At 38.4% G+C, this 16772-nt stretch overlaps 1 protein-coding gene across 1 annotated transcript in view; it reads right to left on the reverse strand.

The window, feature by feature from the left end:
- The window catches only part of ank3a (ankyrin 3a), a gene marked incomplete in the record, with an annotated part of 124747 nt that overhangs the window by 55834 nt on the left and 52141 nt on the right, over nucleotides 1-16772 (reverse strand). Inside the window, 12 exon segments of the mRNA XM_037679764.1 lie at nucleotides 2019-2120; nucleotides 3474-3671; nucleotides 3765-3863; nucleotides 3957-4055; nucleotides 4231-4329; nucleotides 6169-6366; nucleotides 6882-6980; nucleotides 8452-8550; nucleotides 10486-10584; nucleotides 12683-12868; nucleotides 15580-15678; nucleotides 16230-16328. Coding sequence (XP_037535692.1) covers nucleotides 2019-2120; nucleotides 3474-3671; nucleotides 3765-3863; nucleotides 3957-4055; nucleotides 4231-4329; nucleotides 6169-6366; nucleotides 6882-6980; nucleotides 8452-8550; nucleotides 10486-10584; nucleotides 12683-12868; nucleotides 15580-15678; nucleotides 16230-16328 — 1476 coding nt within the window.

Consider the following 16772-nt stretch of genomic DNA (forward strand, 5'->3'; position numbering starts at 1 on the left):
TGTAAAGTCTGAAACTTTGGACACTGTAGGATGACAGAACAGAGAACCTGCAGCAGGTGAACATGAAAACAGCCCTTGAGTCAAACCTTGCACATGCAACACTGAGGCAGAGCTGCACAATGTGTCATTTATGCGTGCTCACTGCAACGTGCAAAACCATCACAATCCAGGATGTTTAATATGAATTAAAGCAAATGTACTTAATCACAGCTGTCAACAGTTTTTATGCTTTATGATATAATTTAAAAAATTCAAACTTTTTTTTTTTTTTAATTTGACTTGTCCACAAAACAGGTCACTATAATCAATTATTTGTGTTTAGTGGTACTGAATAATCCTTTAATGAACAGGAAGTTTGTTGAGGTGACTAAATGTGTGAATACCAAATAAAATAAAATAAAAATATAGGTTAATCATGAAAAGTGCAACTTTTGCTATAGGAAAAACAGGTATGTTGGTTCCTTTGCAATTATTTTTTTAGGCACCAGGGCTATTGAAATCAACACTAAAAATGTTGCGCTCTACTTCTAATCTCGTTCCCTTCTCAACAGAAAAATCTTCATTCGTTCAGTCATTAAACTCCCATCAGTAACTGATTTAGCTTTGTGTTTGACAGCAGGACAGATTTTAGCGTGACACCAGCTCCATTATCATGCCTGTCTGTCATTATGTTAAATGCTTTCAGGTGGAGGCACAGGCTTGTGCCAGTGGGCCTGAGCTGGGAAAACTGTGCCAGTATGTGTGTTTGTTTGTTTCAGGGGAGAAAAGATAAAACTGCCAGCAAGATTTTTGCTACAAGACAAAACCATCTGCTGTCTGTTTTAGTTGTCTGCCGTGTCAGCAGAAATTTTAAAAGTATTTCTTGTTATTATATATTTATATTGTATATATTTATTTAACTATGACTCAATCCTGACAAAACTTATTGGAGAAAGAAATAAAAGTTTAAACTCAAAATTAAAGTGCATGCTCAATAATCCAGGTAGAATCATCTAGATGATAATAATCCAGGTAGAAAATCCAACAAAGTTCAGTCAGGTCATCTGGATGATTTTTTTTTTTTTTTTTGAGACGTTTGTCCTTCATCCAAAGGACTTCATCAATCTGAGGAGCCACAGAAAACAGAGACCAACAAGCAGCAAACTCATGTTTGCTGGTGATAAGATGGTTTCTGGGGCCCACCCTCTCCCCCGCTGACTCCTCTGAGGCAGCCATAGCTAAAGTGGTTCAAAACATCAAAAGGAGTCGATGGGGGAGAGAGGGCGCTCCATAAACCATTTTATCACCATAAAACTGGTTAGTCCACTGTGTGGATTTGCTGCGTGTGGGACTTAGTTTGTTGTGGCTCCTCGGACTGATGAAGTCCTTTGGATGAAGGACGAAACATCTCAACAAAATAAAAAGAAAAGAAAAAAGAAAGAAACCTTCCAGATGACCTGACGGAACTTTGTTGGGTTAAACTCAAAATATTTTTTGCGAATGGTAAAATTCATGTGTTCATTCGATCTTTCTTTATACAGGTTAGTCTCATTGAGCTTTGAGGACTCATTTACAAGAGAGTCCTGATTTTAACAAAGAATGATGACAACAGTAGACAACAATGACAATGGTAGACAATCATAAAAGAAAGTATATAAATTGAAAAAATAAATAAATAGAAGAAAATGATATTAAAAATGAAACAAAATCAGCTACATTGGTTTGCATTGGTTTGTGCTATGAACTTAACTGATGTTTGAATATTGAAATATATATTGTATATTGCAATTTTTCTTAAAAATACAGAGATATTAATTTTGGTCGATATCGCCCAGCCCTAGCTGGAGTCAGTGCTTCAAGAACCACCACGCACAGACGTATGCAAGACCTGGGTTGTGCTCTTCCTTCTTGGAAAGGCCATGTTTTCCAGCAACTGAACATCTGAAACTGTTTACAAAATTCATGACTGCCGCCCTTAAATAAGTTTTGTAACTGAGTTTGCTTTTATTAAATCCTTAAATAAATAAATGACAGCCCACCTTTCCAGCAGCATCAGGTGGGGCTTTCTTCTGCAGGAGCAAACTGGCCACTTCCATCTTGCCGTACTTTGCCGCCACGTGCAGCGGAGTGAACCCTTTCTGCTGGACACGGAACATAACACAGCAGAACAATTGAAGGAAAAAAGTACAATGAAATTATAACATTTAATTCTCATTTATTTGTTCTGAGGTTATTTAGATCAGCCGTAGCAACATACTAGCTGGTTTCTCTCATATTTAGGATTTGATTATTATGTAAATCTACACATACACGTGCCTGTAGCTTTCCAATCTGAACATAAGACTGCAAAAGCTGATAGAAAAACTTATTTTACCTACTTATATGTATGTAAAATAAAAATTATTGCTATGATGTTTATTGTTCTCACTATTATTAGGAAACCAAAACAGTTAAACTTGAAGGATGCTAATTTTTGGTAAAAAAATATATTTTTGTCCATCTTCATATTATGACCTTAAAATTATTTACATTATATTATGTAATATCCTATTAGTAAATATTGTTGGTGCATCAGAAATCTAGTCATGACAGCAAATAAGATTCTAATCCACTCAGAAAATAAACCAAAATGGCTGCTCTACACATGTGTATCATGTGGTCTCCCTCTTGTGTGTGTGAAGATATTTAAAGACATTTTGCCATATTTCCCAGAGGAATGAAGGACTACCACAGATTCCCGTTTGCTCTTGAAACAAACGACCCAATTTTTTTGTGATTGCCTGCAGTCAGCATTCACGTGACCTCTACAGTGAAGGGTTGTTTTAAAATCAAGGTTAGTTTAAACCTCCTCCAATTTATCTAATGACAGGTTGGTTTCAAAAATGCAATAAATAATTCAGTTTAGAATGCCTGTTCCATAATTTCTCTTTTATCACACTGTGGTGACATAAATTTCTTGCATGGCAGACTAACGTCCCAAATGATGTGGTGTATAAACGTGTTAGAGAACACCATGGGGTTTACCCATCATTAATCTGCTCCGTTGACAAAGTGACCTTTAAAAAGCCCTCCAGCTTTATATTGCACACTTGCACAAACTGGTTTAATAAATCATTTTCTTTCCTTTTTGTTATACCATGATCTGTGCATTTACTTTGAAGTGCAAGAATCACCAGCAAAAACTGTCACCAAATGAATTATTAAAAAAATTAACTTAGTTAGAAGAAAACCCTATTTTAAATTACTGTATTGGGTTATAAAATTCCTGGCTGTATATTTAAATTAATGTATAAAAAAAAAAACAAAGAAAAAAAACTATGAGAAACTGTTGCAGAAAATGGTTGTTCAGGAAATTTAACAAGTTGCCTCAAAGTTACGGCTAACAGAAACTGTCGCCACCTAGTGGTGATGTATGGTACTGTAACATCTGCAATAGTGATGCTTGAATCAGCAGATGCATTTGTTTCCGAAATGAGCTCTTTCATGGGACTTACTTTAGTTGCAAATGAAAGTGAGGCACCGTTCTCCAGCAGCATGGCAGCGACATCTTGGTGTCCTTCGCGGGCGGCCAGATGTAGTGGGGTGTAACCTGAAGTGGTGGCTGCGTTGGCAGAGGCGCCACACTGCAGCAACTGCTGTACGATGTCTACTTTTCCCAGGCGGCTGGAGATGTGCAGCGCTGTCTGGTCGTCCTGCGTTAAAAGAGGAGGTGACTTCTGTGATATTGCTTTCACATTTGTTTTCCCCCTGACCCAGTGACTGACTGTTCATCTCACTGCCCTAACCTTGGACTTGGTGTCGACCTTGGCTCCGTTTTTCAGCAGGTATCGGACTACGTCTGCCTGGCCAGCCCTGGCTGCCATGTGGAGAGCTGTCTCCCCTCGCTGGAGGACACAAAGAAACACGAGTCAGACCTGAACAGAAATAGACGTCTGAAAAAACATTTGATTGTAACATGCAGGAGAGCATCCACTCACCACATTGGTGGTGTTGGGTGATGCTCCGTGCCGCGTCAGTGCATGAACTATATTTTCATGACCCATAAAGGCGGCCACATGGATAGGCGTCAGACCCGACTGCAATGAAAGCATACAGCATAAATTTAATTTTGCTTCTGAATTGACATAAACTTTAAACAAATGTGAGGTCTGCTCAGGGATAATAAAGCTTATTATAATAATTTCAATAATAAAAAAAAACTGTTTCTGTAAAAACTACATGTTGGGAGAGAATGAACTGTCCGGTGTTTACCTCAGTAACAGCTTGGATAGATGCTCCATGTTTAAGCAAAAGCTCCATCACTTTTATTCTGTTCTTCTTGCAAGCGATGTGAAGCGGGGTGAAACCGTTCTGCACACATAAAGGCGAACGAAAAAGAAGACTGGTGTTTGTCATTAACATACAAAATATGAACACTCTACAGTTACAAAACCTTGAATCTGCTATTTCCACTAATAGACAAGAGAAGCAAATGATTGTTTCTAAAAAACAAATGCGTGACCCAGAAAAATGTATAAATGAATATTTGTGAAGACGAACAAAGAATCTTGTTCTCTGTGTCAGCTAAAGATCTTTCAATTTTAATAACTAAAATCTGAACAAGGCCTGTCACGATAACAAATTTTGCTGGGCGATTAATTGTCTCAGAAATTGTGATAAACGATAATATTGTTTGTAATTTGACAATACTTAGTAATTATTGTCAACTTTCAGAAGTGTTTGTTAATTTGTTTTGCCTGTAGAACATTTTTTGACACCGGATGGCAGTATAAGACTGTTTGAACCGAAGGATGGATAGTGAGGGAGCGAGCAGCATGTCTCTTTAAGGAAAACGGGAGGGAGTCCCCTTGGCTGTCTCTCTTCAGTTCTCAAAATGGCGGACTCTTGGTGTGGTTTGAGCTCTTTAGCATAGCATTTTCCACACAAAGCTTTTAATAAAAAAATCAGTAAACAAGTTCTCAGCTTCTTTTTGCAGAGGAAAACATTTTACATGAAGGCACAGGTTTCAACCGTGAATTTTGGAGCTTCGACAAGACGGAGGTTTTTCTCCGGGGTCGGCCTGTTAGCTTAGCTCGTAGCTTAGCTGCTTTTAACGATCCAAAAAGCAATTTTGGACGGTTAAAATGGATTTTAAAGAGAAAAGAGAAAGGGAGGGGTCAGTGAAGAACACCGGAGTTGAGCCTTTTGTCATCCAGTGTCTTCAGTAGAAAGAGAGAGACACGAAGAATCTATAAAGCTGATAAAGGAAAATGAGGTTGATCATTTTCATTTATCATGCGATTAAATGAGTTATTATTTATCGTGACAGGGGATCTGAACCACCTTGAGTTACCTTTTGTTACTGACAAATCCTAATTATTTTCTCTTTTACAATTCAATATACTTTTTGTTACTTTCCGATGTTTCAGTATTTTTGATCCATTTCATTTCTCATTTAGTCAAAGAAACAAGATTTTACTGCTTTGTAGTAATTCTGTTTGAATTCATCTTTAATGTCAATTTGGTCCTGTTTTTACTTTTAGGGATTTAGGTCACTTTTTGGTAAAGTGGTTTAAATTTAGAAATTAACATTATATCTTCAGTATATAATCAAACAAACAACATCAAAAACATAATCAGAAAGTACTTGGTTAAAAAGTGTTTTATTACAAGCAAATAAATTTGTAGGTAAAGTCTGAATTCTAATTGAGCTCATTGAATTGAGTTAATCCTAATAAGATAAACATTTAAATATTAAGCCTTTCAAACACAAAACCATATTTTGAGTTATCTATTTTTACAAACCTATTTTGATAGCAGTATATTGAAAATGTTCAAATTTTGGGGATTTTTTTGTTTGTTTGTTTTACCATAAACAAAAATACCGTGTTTTTCGGACTATAAGATGCTATAATCCTTTCATTTTCTCAAAAATCAACAGTGAGCCTTACATATTAATTCTGGTTGTGCTTACTGACCTCAAAACGATTTTATGTGGTTATTATGAATGAGTTGAATAAAGTTTGACTTATCTGTCTGTTTTGTTTTGTTTAATGTGCCTTATAATCCGGTGCGCCTTACAGTCCGAAAAATACGGTAATGTATTTTTGAAATTGACAGCATTCAACATCAGTTTTTTACATTTCTAGTGTGAGCACAATTTTAATGGGTATGCCAGTTTTTACACTGTGTTCTTTTTTCTAGTCATACCAGAGCCTTTGCGTTCGGGTTGGCCTTCTTGTCCACAATGAGCTTGGCCACCTTGTAGTGCCCACAGTGCGCAGCAACGTGCAGAGCTGTCAGGTAGTCGTTGGTGACGTCGTCCACCGGCACGTCATGCTGGAGCAGGAGCTGGACGCAGTTCAGGTGGTCCCCCTGAGTGGCCATGTGCAGCGGTGACAGGCCGTTCTACAAAAGGTAAATGGAAAGAGGGAAAGAAAGGGGAAGAGAAGAAGAGAGACAGACAACGAGAGAGACAAACACACATGCAGACGGACACATACACATGTGGACAGACAGACACAGTGAGTTAGGACGTGGCCGTGCGCTGCGCAGAAAAACTGTGAAGGAAGTTGCTGTTACAGAAGCATTGTTATAACGAGGTCATTACAACAATGTCTATATCGTTACACTGGTTGTCCTGTGTGGTCAAACTTGCAGGGCTACGCAGCGAAGACGGGCTGTTCTGGAGAAGTCGCACAGACGTTATGGAGACGGCGCGACAACACTACAACAACAACAGATCAGCTATCTCACCCGGCAACAGGTTTTAGATCACTCTGAGTGATTAGAACTGATTTAAACAACATCATCACTGTGTCTTTAACATCTATGTGCTCTATTTGAGTTTTTCTGAGATCCTAAGGTGTAAAAAGATATGGACTGTGATGTGAATCTCCCAGATTTATCATTATTATAACTACCTTGGTCTTGGACAGGATAGGAGCTCCTCGGTCCAGCAGGATTTCGACCACCTGTTCGTGCCCGCTCCTTGCTCCACAGTGAAGAGGTGTCAGACCATCCTAAAAACAAAGAGACCAAAAGAAATGTTCGTTACCATCCAGGATTCACACATTTTCTTTCCTGCCTTTCATAAAAGTCAATAATTTACAAAGATGCTGCAGTAAACTACAGAGATTACAGTAGTCCCTTGCTACTTTGCGGTTCGACTTCTGTGGACTTGCGCTGTTGAGGTTTGTGGATGTACAGCCCATAATATTGTACAAAAATAAATGTACAGGACATAGGATTGTCAACTTTAATATTTCTCACGTGACTGGGACAGTACTGGATACAGTTTTGTACAGTAAAAAGTTAATGAAAAAATAAAATACTTTGGACAGGAGCTACCAGTTTGTAGTTTTCTCTCAGTAAGCATCCACTGTATTGCTGCTTATAACGACCACATTTCCCAGAAGGCAACAGGGCCCAGTGTTGCCAGGTGTACGATAATTACCGTATTTGTACAACAATTTTGCCCTCTGTACATGTTCGATCAATAATCCCAAAAAAGGCCAAATATACAATAATTTAACCATTCTGTGAATGTGTGGTTGTAATCGGTTGTCATCAGCCTCTCGCAACTGTCTGTCGGAGTTTTTTTGTGAACCCTGAATGCATCTGTGTCCGCAAACAGATGCACGATTGGCTGGAAATTCCAGCCAATCGTGCTTTTCTAAATGTTACATACGAGTGACGTGTATGCGTTTGCCTCAGAACAACGGCCATGATTGGCTGAATAGTCCGCTGCGCCCGCCCCATGAGTGAGGAAAAGAAAAGAGAAAAGAAGAAGAAGCAGAGCCGGTCTGGAAGTGGACCCATCACTACTATAGTGCATAAACAGATTTGTTATTTTGGTTATGACGGGTGTACGATAATTTCCCTCAAAATACGATAATTTTATGTCTCTAGTACGATAATCCTACATTTCTCACCTGGCAACACTGACAGGGCCCCACCCACAAGCCCCATTTCCTTCTGCTGAAAAAAACAGAAGTAAAGTTTTGATCTGATCGGCGCCCAGCCGATGCAGAGAAGCCGCACTGAACCCACCAAACCAGAGCAGAACCAGACCCATCGGTGAATCTAGTTAGCTGGTAGTCTGCCCACATGGACCTCCAAGTGGACGCACGTAGCTGTGGTCCATCTGAAGCTCATGGGCACATTGTTCATTTCTTTCAACCGGCCAACGATGAGGACCTCCGAGTGGGAACATGCTGGTAAGTTAAATTTAGTAGCTACATATAAGTATGTTGTTAAAATGATGTAGGTTTAAGAGTTTAGAACTTGGCAGAATTTCACTTACTGCAGGCGGGTTCGGAACCGAACCCCCACAATAAACAAGAGACTACATCTATTTGTGATACTGTACATGTAAATTCAACTGATCATAAATTCTGTCTAAAACGATGAAAAGCAACGTTAAAATTGTTTTACCTTATTCTCTCATAGTCTTACATTATTAAGAAAAAAAAATCATATTTACACTCTCACCTTGGTCTTTGCATCAATCTTGGACCCTCTGTCCAGCAGCAACTTGACCATGTTGCTATTGCCCCTTTTTGATGCCACATGAAGCGGTGTGATGTCATTCTAAACAACAAACAACAAACTATGAAAAATAAACTGTAAATTTAACAATATTTGTTGGTTTATCATGACCAAAAACATACATTTAATTAGGGGATTTTAAATTAGCAATGAAATAGCCAAAGACTCACATTCCAAACCCTTTTATTACTGAATAAATATCTCAAATGCGTCTTTCTGTAGTTCCAGCTACCGCAGCTGCTTTGGTGTGTAATCAGTGCCAAAAAGGAGCACACTGTTTCACACAACTGTAATTAATTTGGATTAGGCAACATCTAATACTGAAACACATTTTGATGGTGTTTAACCACTAATTACAATGTTATTGTAGTAAACAACCAGCTGTCTGGACAATTAAATTAACTGGTAATAGTAGTCTCTACTGGTTAATTAACCAGCTTAAATGCACACACAGTGAGACTCCGATGGTGACTGAAAGTAACTGAATCCATTTATTTAGGACGTACAGAGTGTGTTTTTAAATAAATAGTTTGTAATTGGTTGTTTTCATTTTAAACTTAATTTTTCCACATTATTATATTTCACAGAAAGCTATTGAAATTTCTGCTCTTTTGTGTTTAACTGGCAACTTTAGGTACAATTTCAGGATAGTTTTGAGAAGAACAAAATATACAGAATTTAACCTGATAAAAAATAATAATAAAATATCAGATATACGTAGTGATTTAGAACAATTTTTGTTTCTAATGTATTCAAAAAGCATGGTTTGAGTGCCACGTTTAAGATGTCTAAAACACGAGGTCCTATTTATTAAATTAATCAGTTTAAATTTTGAAATGTGCGTTAATATCAACATTTCTTCTCAAATCAAAACAAAAGGATACAAACTAAACAATTTCTTCTTTGAGAACAAATTATGTAAGTTTGCCTGTAATTCATCAAACTTTCTAAAATATATACACAGTTCTATTACTGTGGTACCTTAGAAAAACTGCTAAAAGGAAAATGAAACCGTGCACAAAGGCAAAGGGGGTGTTTGATTACAGCACTCTCAATTGATTAAGACATTAGATTTATTTTATGTAATTCTTAACTAGTGAACGATTTTAAATTATAAGGTGATCCAGCCCCATTATTGTTCAGGCAGATAATTCTAAAATCATTATTTCACATCCGCTAATATTAGTAAGAAAAAAAAAAAGTTAAATATTAAAGGTTTTAAATTGTAGTTTGAGTTTGTGTTTTTTTATTGATTTTCATTTGCTGATTATTTGCTAGTTATTTAGATTAGTAATAATGGGATTGAACTCATAAAAGAAAAGCTTTGAAAAGCTTTGCAGAAAGAAAAGCTTTGCAGAGAGTGGTGAAGGCTGCACAGAAATCTGTTGGAATCAGTCTCCCCACCATCACAGACATCTACACCTCCAGATGCAGGAAGAGGGCCACCTGCATCATGAAGGACCCCACCCACCCAGCACACACACTTTTTGCCCCACTCCCCTCAGGAAGGAGGTTAAGGAGCATTAAGTGTAGAACCACTAGACTGAGGAACAGCTTCTACCCTGAGGCTGTTAGACTCATGAATCTCTAACTAGAATAATCACTGTGAAAAACCATATCATGTTGCTGATCTGTTTCATGTTGCTGCTGATCTGTTTCAATGTTGATGTGTTCATGCGTGCACATCTGCTCACAGACTCATGTTCATGTTTGTGCTGATGTTCAATGTTTTATGTTATGAGTGCTTAGTGTATATTTAGTTGATGTTTTTCTTAGTTCATATCTTAGATGTTATTACTGTTTTTCTTATACATTTTATTGTTGGATGTAACTGGGACCCTGTGTACATAATTTCGCTCCACCACATGTACCACATGAGGTGCGAATGACAATAAAGAAACTCTGATAAAACAGTTATATTTACTCCAGAAACACTTGTAATACCCATTCCTGACAGCAGAGGGCGAAAAAACTCACCCGCGCCATGAAGTCCACAGCAGCCCCTCGGTTCAGCAGTAATGTGGCCACATTAATGTTTCCATAATGAGCAGCGATGTGGAGGGGGGTGAAACCACTCTGACAATGGGAGAAATTCAACAGAACACACATTCAATCAAACACACACACATTATATTAGAATAAAGCTAAAGCACCCATGAATAATCACGAACATCAACTGTCTACAGGCAGATCTATTGTTTAATGACACGAACACTTCACCTTTTCATTTATACAGAAAGGTTTTTACTGAAGCATTACACATGGGCCCCAACTACACTCTTTGGTTTAGTGTTTTTTAAAGGACACTACATTTACGTGATCACTTCAGTCCATTCAGATGCGCTAGATTCAGTCATACAAACGATTTTTGAAATCAGCAACACCTGGAACTGAAGGTGCACGCTTGAAAGTTGGTCTCTAAATGTTTTTATAGCGCTGAATTAAAAGTCATTATTGATTCAACACATAAATCCAAGTAGGGTGTAATTGAAATTTTAGCTTTTAAAACCTTAAACACTGTGACACTTTTTGGTATATTTTAGAGTTAAATAAAAATATGTCTGCAACACACATTAATAATTACAATTATTTACTTTTTTTTTTTTTTTTAAAGGAGTCCTGGATTAATCAGTAAAAGTTGTTAACACTGGAAACAATTTTTCCATTTACTTAATGAATCTCACATGAAGCTTTATTGTTTATTTTCCAATCAACAAAAAAAACATTACAATAAGCAGATGTCTGACATTAACATGCATAACACGAAAACTAAACCACGATCAAGTTTAAATCATAATTAAATTGCAAAATCCCTCAAATTAAGTCATAAAATTAGCATTCAAGCCCAAAACCTCATGCTAATCCATTTTTTTTTTTTTGCGACAACCTCAGCAACCTTTCACCATCTTCTATCAGAGCAATGAGCAAACTTGTTTACCACAATGTCCGAGCCTCAGCTCAACAGAGCCATTTTTAGGTGAATCATACCAGATGACCGTCAAGCCTGCCAAAGAAGCGAAGCCAACCAAAACAGGCTCACACAGAAGGTGGCCACCTGGCTTTGGTGCAATGATGTGGCCCTCGTTTCCACAGAAGCAGTGTTGCTGTTAGCTTTGGTCCCATGCAAAATGCTTTAAGTGCAAGAATTATGTGTTAGAAATATTAAAAAGTGTAATTAGTTCAACTAAGCAGGATGCTTGAACAGCTTAACGGGGAGAGTTGGTTGCCATGCAGGTTCTAAACAAACGTCTGCTCTTCAGTGGATGATAACCACTGTTCATGCGATCATTGGTTATCACGATGGTCAGTTTCATGGACACATTGAAACATTTTGTCAACAGTCACAAATATGTATTTTTAACTTAAACAGGTTTGGACACCATGAAACCATTTGAATCAAGGCAAACCTTGATAACCAAGCCCCTCCAGCTACAGTTTTACTTGGTCAGTATCAGTAAAACATGCGCCACAGCTCTGATTTGGAGATTATTCATTATGAAGCAATGAAGAGGAGGAAGAAGGACTGAGTCATAATGGGAAAAGGGCTGCAAAAACAGTACTGCATCCAGTCAGGGTCACTGAACTGAGTGTTGTTTTCAGAGTTTTCATGAACTGTGATGAGGAGACTACAGAATGTACAGATGTAAGTGTACCTCTGTTGTTCTATTCACCACCATCTACAGAGTCAGCCAAAAGAGGAGAGAATTGGCAATTAGTGAGAAAAAAAAAGCAAATAATAAATAAATAAATAATAATCAATTTTAAAAAAGGCTTGTAAGAAAAGAGGAGGAGCAGAGAGGAGTGAAGTAGGTCAGTGTGAAAAAATTTGGCAAAACCAACAGAGATTTGAAGTCAATGTTGTTGCTTAAGATTTAAAAAAAAAAAAAAAAAAAAAAAAAAAAAGAGTTGGAGATTGATTATTAAAATCTTTTCCATTACAGTCACACTGCGCACAAACAAAATCCTGTGCCAGTAGATTCATGAAGAGTAAATATACTAAAAATATGTTTGGTCCTTTCTCCTTTCTGCAACATTTGGGCCAATTTTAACAAAAAAAAAAAAAGACAAAGTAAATAAACGATCAAAACAGAAACACAGAAGGTCATCTGCGCTCAAATATAAGGTTTGAACAAAGTAACCAGGTGAGTGGCTACAGCGAGACTTCAGTGCCCACCTTGGACTCGACATCAGCGTTGTGGTCGTTCTGCAGGAGCAGGGCCGCGGCCTTGGTGTCGTCCTTGCGAGCAGCGATGTGCAGGGCAGGCAGGCGCACCTTGCCCTTTGTATCGTTCTCCAGTAGCAGGGAGACCACCTGGTCATGGCCCTGCTGGAGGGCCACCGCCAGAGGGGTGAAGCCATCCTGTGTACGAGGAGAGAGAGGAGTCGTGAATGCTGAATGGGGAAGTGTAATAAATCATCAGTGGTGGAACAGAAAGAGAACAGCAGATGTGATTGACTGGTCGAAGGTTAGGAGCAGGTTGTGAAGAAATGCTGCTTTTTACTTTTTTTTTTTTATCTTGTTTGCTGGAAACCTACAGGAAACTACTGTGGACCGAACTTGGCAAAAATACCTTTTCCTACTCTGCTCCTGCAACCTGGAACACCTTGTAACAAGAACTGAAGTTGTCTCTTTAAGGGGTTTTAAACATTTGATAATGTCAATGTTCATGTTTTTAGTATTTCACCCTGTTTTACAGCGTTCTGATTTATTGTTTTATACACTACTCTTGTTTTAAATGCATTTTTACTGACAGTTGTCTGTACTTTATATGTTCTGTCAGGAACAGGACTCTCTTGTAAATGAGTCCTCGTGGCTCAACGAGACTAGCCTGTATAAATAAAGGTTGAATGAAAAAAAAACTGTACAAACAAGCAAACAAACAAACAAAAAAAAAATCAAAATATATTTATTACTAAGGATTAACAAGGATCGGATTGTCCTCGCAGTGCATATGTTGTGAACTCTTTATTCTTTGCTTTTGACGAACTAAACTGTCTTGTAATCTTTTAACGTGGTCTTGATCAACAGTTCTTCAGTCTTTCCTAAGGTCTTTAGTAGATGACCATGACAATATGTTGTAAGTGATTAAAACATAAGAAAGTGGACAAGTAATGGACAAAATTAAAAAGTGTCAGGACTAAAACACTACATTAGTCTCTCGTTATGTGCTTTGACTTTCGCAGACTCTCTCTTTCATAGCTTTTCAACGATTGTCAACTTTAATATTACTAACGTGATACAAAGTTAAGCAATAAATAAATAAATATTCTTCAGACAGGTGCTGCCATTTTGTAGTTTTCTTTCAATACTCCTCTTCTCGGAGCCTCAGATCTTCCAGTCAAATGCTGTTAATGGTCCCACAAATTCATTTTAAGACCAGAGGTGATAAAGCTTTTAGGGCTGTGGCCCCCAGACTGTGGAGTGCGTTGCCTCGGACTTTGCGCTGCCTCGATTCTCTTAATATTTTTTAAAAAACATCTGAAGACACATTTGTTCAGATTGGCTTTTAATGTTTTACATTGTCTTATGTCATAAGCATGTTGTTTTATCTTTTATCTTGTGTTTTTATGTCTTGTATTCTGTAAAGCACTTTGCGGTTTCTGACCTGTAAAAGTAGCTATATAAATAAAATTTACTTACTTACATACTTACAATACGCCTGTACTGGCCAGTCAAAAGAACTACACTACCCAGAAGCCAACAGTGCTTCCAGTCGCTGATTTCCGCCGAAACTGAGGGAAAGTTTTGCAACGCAAATGTATGTCATCTATGAAGCTCACAGAACTGGCAGGAAAGTCTCAAATGATCCTGAAGCTTCCTGACGCTCAATTATCCACGCGCACATCAACCTGGACGGGGCGGTGGGCTTCGTTGCTGAACCAACCCCGACCGACTGGAACCAAGCTGCTGTTCTGCAGAGCTGGTGAGTAAAATGTTGCAGTACTGTATGGTATGTATATGTATGTTGTTAAGATTACATCAGAGTTTAGAACATTGTAAGAGTGTGGGAAGGGTTCATAAAGCCTTAAAATATATAAAAATAATTGCACAAATATAACGTTTCTATTGCAGGGTTGTGTGGAACGTAACCCCCAGCGATAATCGAGGGACTACTCCAGCAGATGAACGATGTATGAAAGTTGACTTTAAGAAAAAAAAACACAAAGACAAGACTTACCTTAGAGATACATCTAATATTGAAAATGAGTGACTCAGTCGAGGCGCAAAGAAATTTAGATCAAGACCACTTTAAATATTTACAAGAATGTTTGTTTTTTGGCCCATATGTCATATAAAGAAATGAGGAATGACTCAAGACTTATGCACAGCACCGTAAACCCTCTTTATAATAAATGAGCTGAAGCTGATTGTGATTATCATAGCTGGTGGTAAAAAAAAAAAAAAGTTTGTTTTTTAATGTAAACTCTCCTCAAACAACCATGTGACAACCATCTGGTTGCAACTGAAAGTCACTCTTTGTACATTTAGTTTTCCAGAGATCTTTTAAAGAATTAGGATTTGTAAACCAGTGAACCGCAGCCTTGTTGGGGTCACCATTAGCCCCATCAGCTATCTATCTATCGCCTTTTAAACACATGTTCATGCGTGTGGTGACTGTCTAGCATGCAGGTGAATGAGTTCCACAGATTGAGCAGCGTAAATCACAGGAGCAACGATGGAGGAGGAGGCAGGGAACGGAGCGGAGCTCATCTGTGACCAACTCAAGGTCACTCTGCTTCCACCAACACACACAAACCAATCAATGAGGCTCTGCCGAGGCTCTCATGAGGAGACAGAGGGGGAGACAAAGGGAAGAGCAGAGTGACAACGTGAGACAGAGAGAATGAGGAAAAAAAAGACAGTTACAGAATAAGAGGTCAGACAGATGACGACACAGGCAGGTGCAGGGTGGGTAAAAAGTGGGGGATTGAAAGGAAGAAGAGAAGAGGAGATGGACATTGTTAGTACTGATGTAAAGAACACATGACCGAGGCAAAAGCATGAACATATTACTGTACAGAGAGCTGGATATAGGACTATGAGAGGAAGGATGTGCACATTTACTCTACCTCTGTGGCGATGCTCTGGCTGGCGCTGTTCTCCAGAAGAAACCGAACGACCTCCAGGTGATTCTCCTGGGCTGCCATGTACAGAGGAGTGAAGCCATTCTGCACACAGCAAGGACCAAAACACACACAATTACCAACAAAACTCACAGCTACCTGCACTTCATGTCAGTTTCTTTAGCTTGAAAAATCAGAGGACGGATGACTTTAACTTGTATTGTGCATATAATCCACACAGTCTAGTCAGTTTTAGAAAATATTAAAATAAATGAACAAAAGTGTAACATAAAAAAAAAAAATTGTTCTATTTAAAGTTTTATCTTTTTGTGTGTGAGTAGTTTCCAAAACACATTTGTGCATTTGATTTAGTTTTGTTTTTTTGAGAAGCTGCAAGCACCAGAAGCCTTCCCTCCCATCCCCATCTGATAGAGTTAAATGTAAAAGGCACAGACAGCAGTTTCCAGGAGAGGCCTAGTTGGAACAACGCCAGAACAGATCTTTCCGAAGTGATTCCCTCAGTGTCACTGACTTCCTGATACACTATCATTGTAATAAATGTGTTCATCACAGTAGTGCAGTTAATCTGTTGTCTAAAAAACACCGGCAGCACTCAGGTGCTGCTATGACTCTGTGTGTGTATGTGTGTATCCCACCTGTGATTGTGCGTTGACATTGGCTCCATTAGTGACCAGCTCTCTGACGACATCCGCCTGGCCGGCCAGTGAGGCTATGTGCAGAGCAGTGTTTCCTTTCTGGATTACACAGAACAACCGAAGTAATGAATGGTAAGCTCTGCCACACCTGTTCCAACGTATTACTTGGATATGAGTGTGTGACTTTTTGCCACTGCAGCCTGTATATAAATATATATCCTGTCAGTGGTGAACCCCATCACAGATCAGCTGATTAAACTGCTCAGGCTCTGGTATCCCACAGCCTGCACTGCCAACAATGTGTCACATCCTATCCCTGCATCCCACAAATAAATGAGGCTCTGTCCTAAAATAAAACCACAGGAGGTTTTATGAACCAGTATGGGTCAGTGTGACGGTACAACTGACCCTCAAGTTGTCCTCTGGCTGAATGTTACAGGAATTACAGAGATTCTTTATTATTTATTACTATATCAATAGAATTAGACAAGTCTAATACTCAAATACTCAAAGCAGGCAAATAAGAAGAAAGATAAGACCACA

The sequence above is a fragment of the Nematolebias whitei genome, chromosome 1 (genome assembly GCF_014905685.2).
Source record: "Nematolebias whitei isolate Nwh7 chromosome 1, NemWhi1, whole genome shotgun sequence".
In the NCBI taxonomy this organism is placed as follows: domain Eukaryota; kingdom Metazoa; phylum Chordata; class Actinopteri; order Cyprinodontiformes; family Rivulidae; genus Nematolebias; species Nematolebias whitei.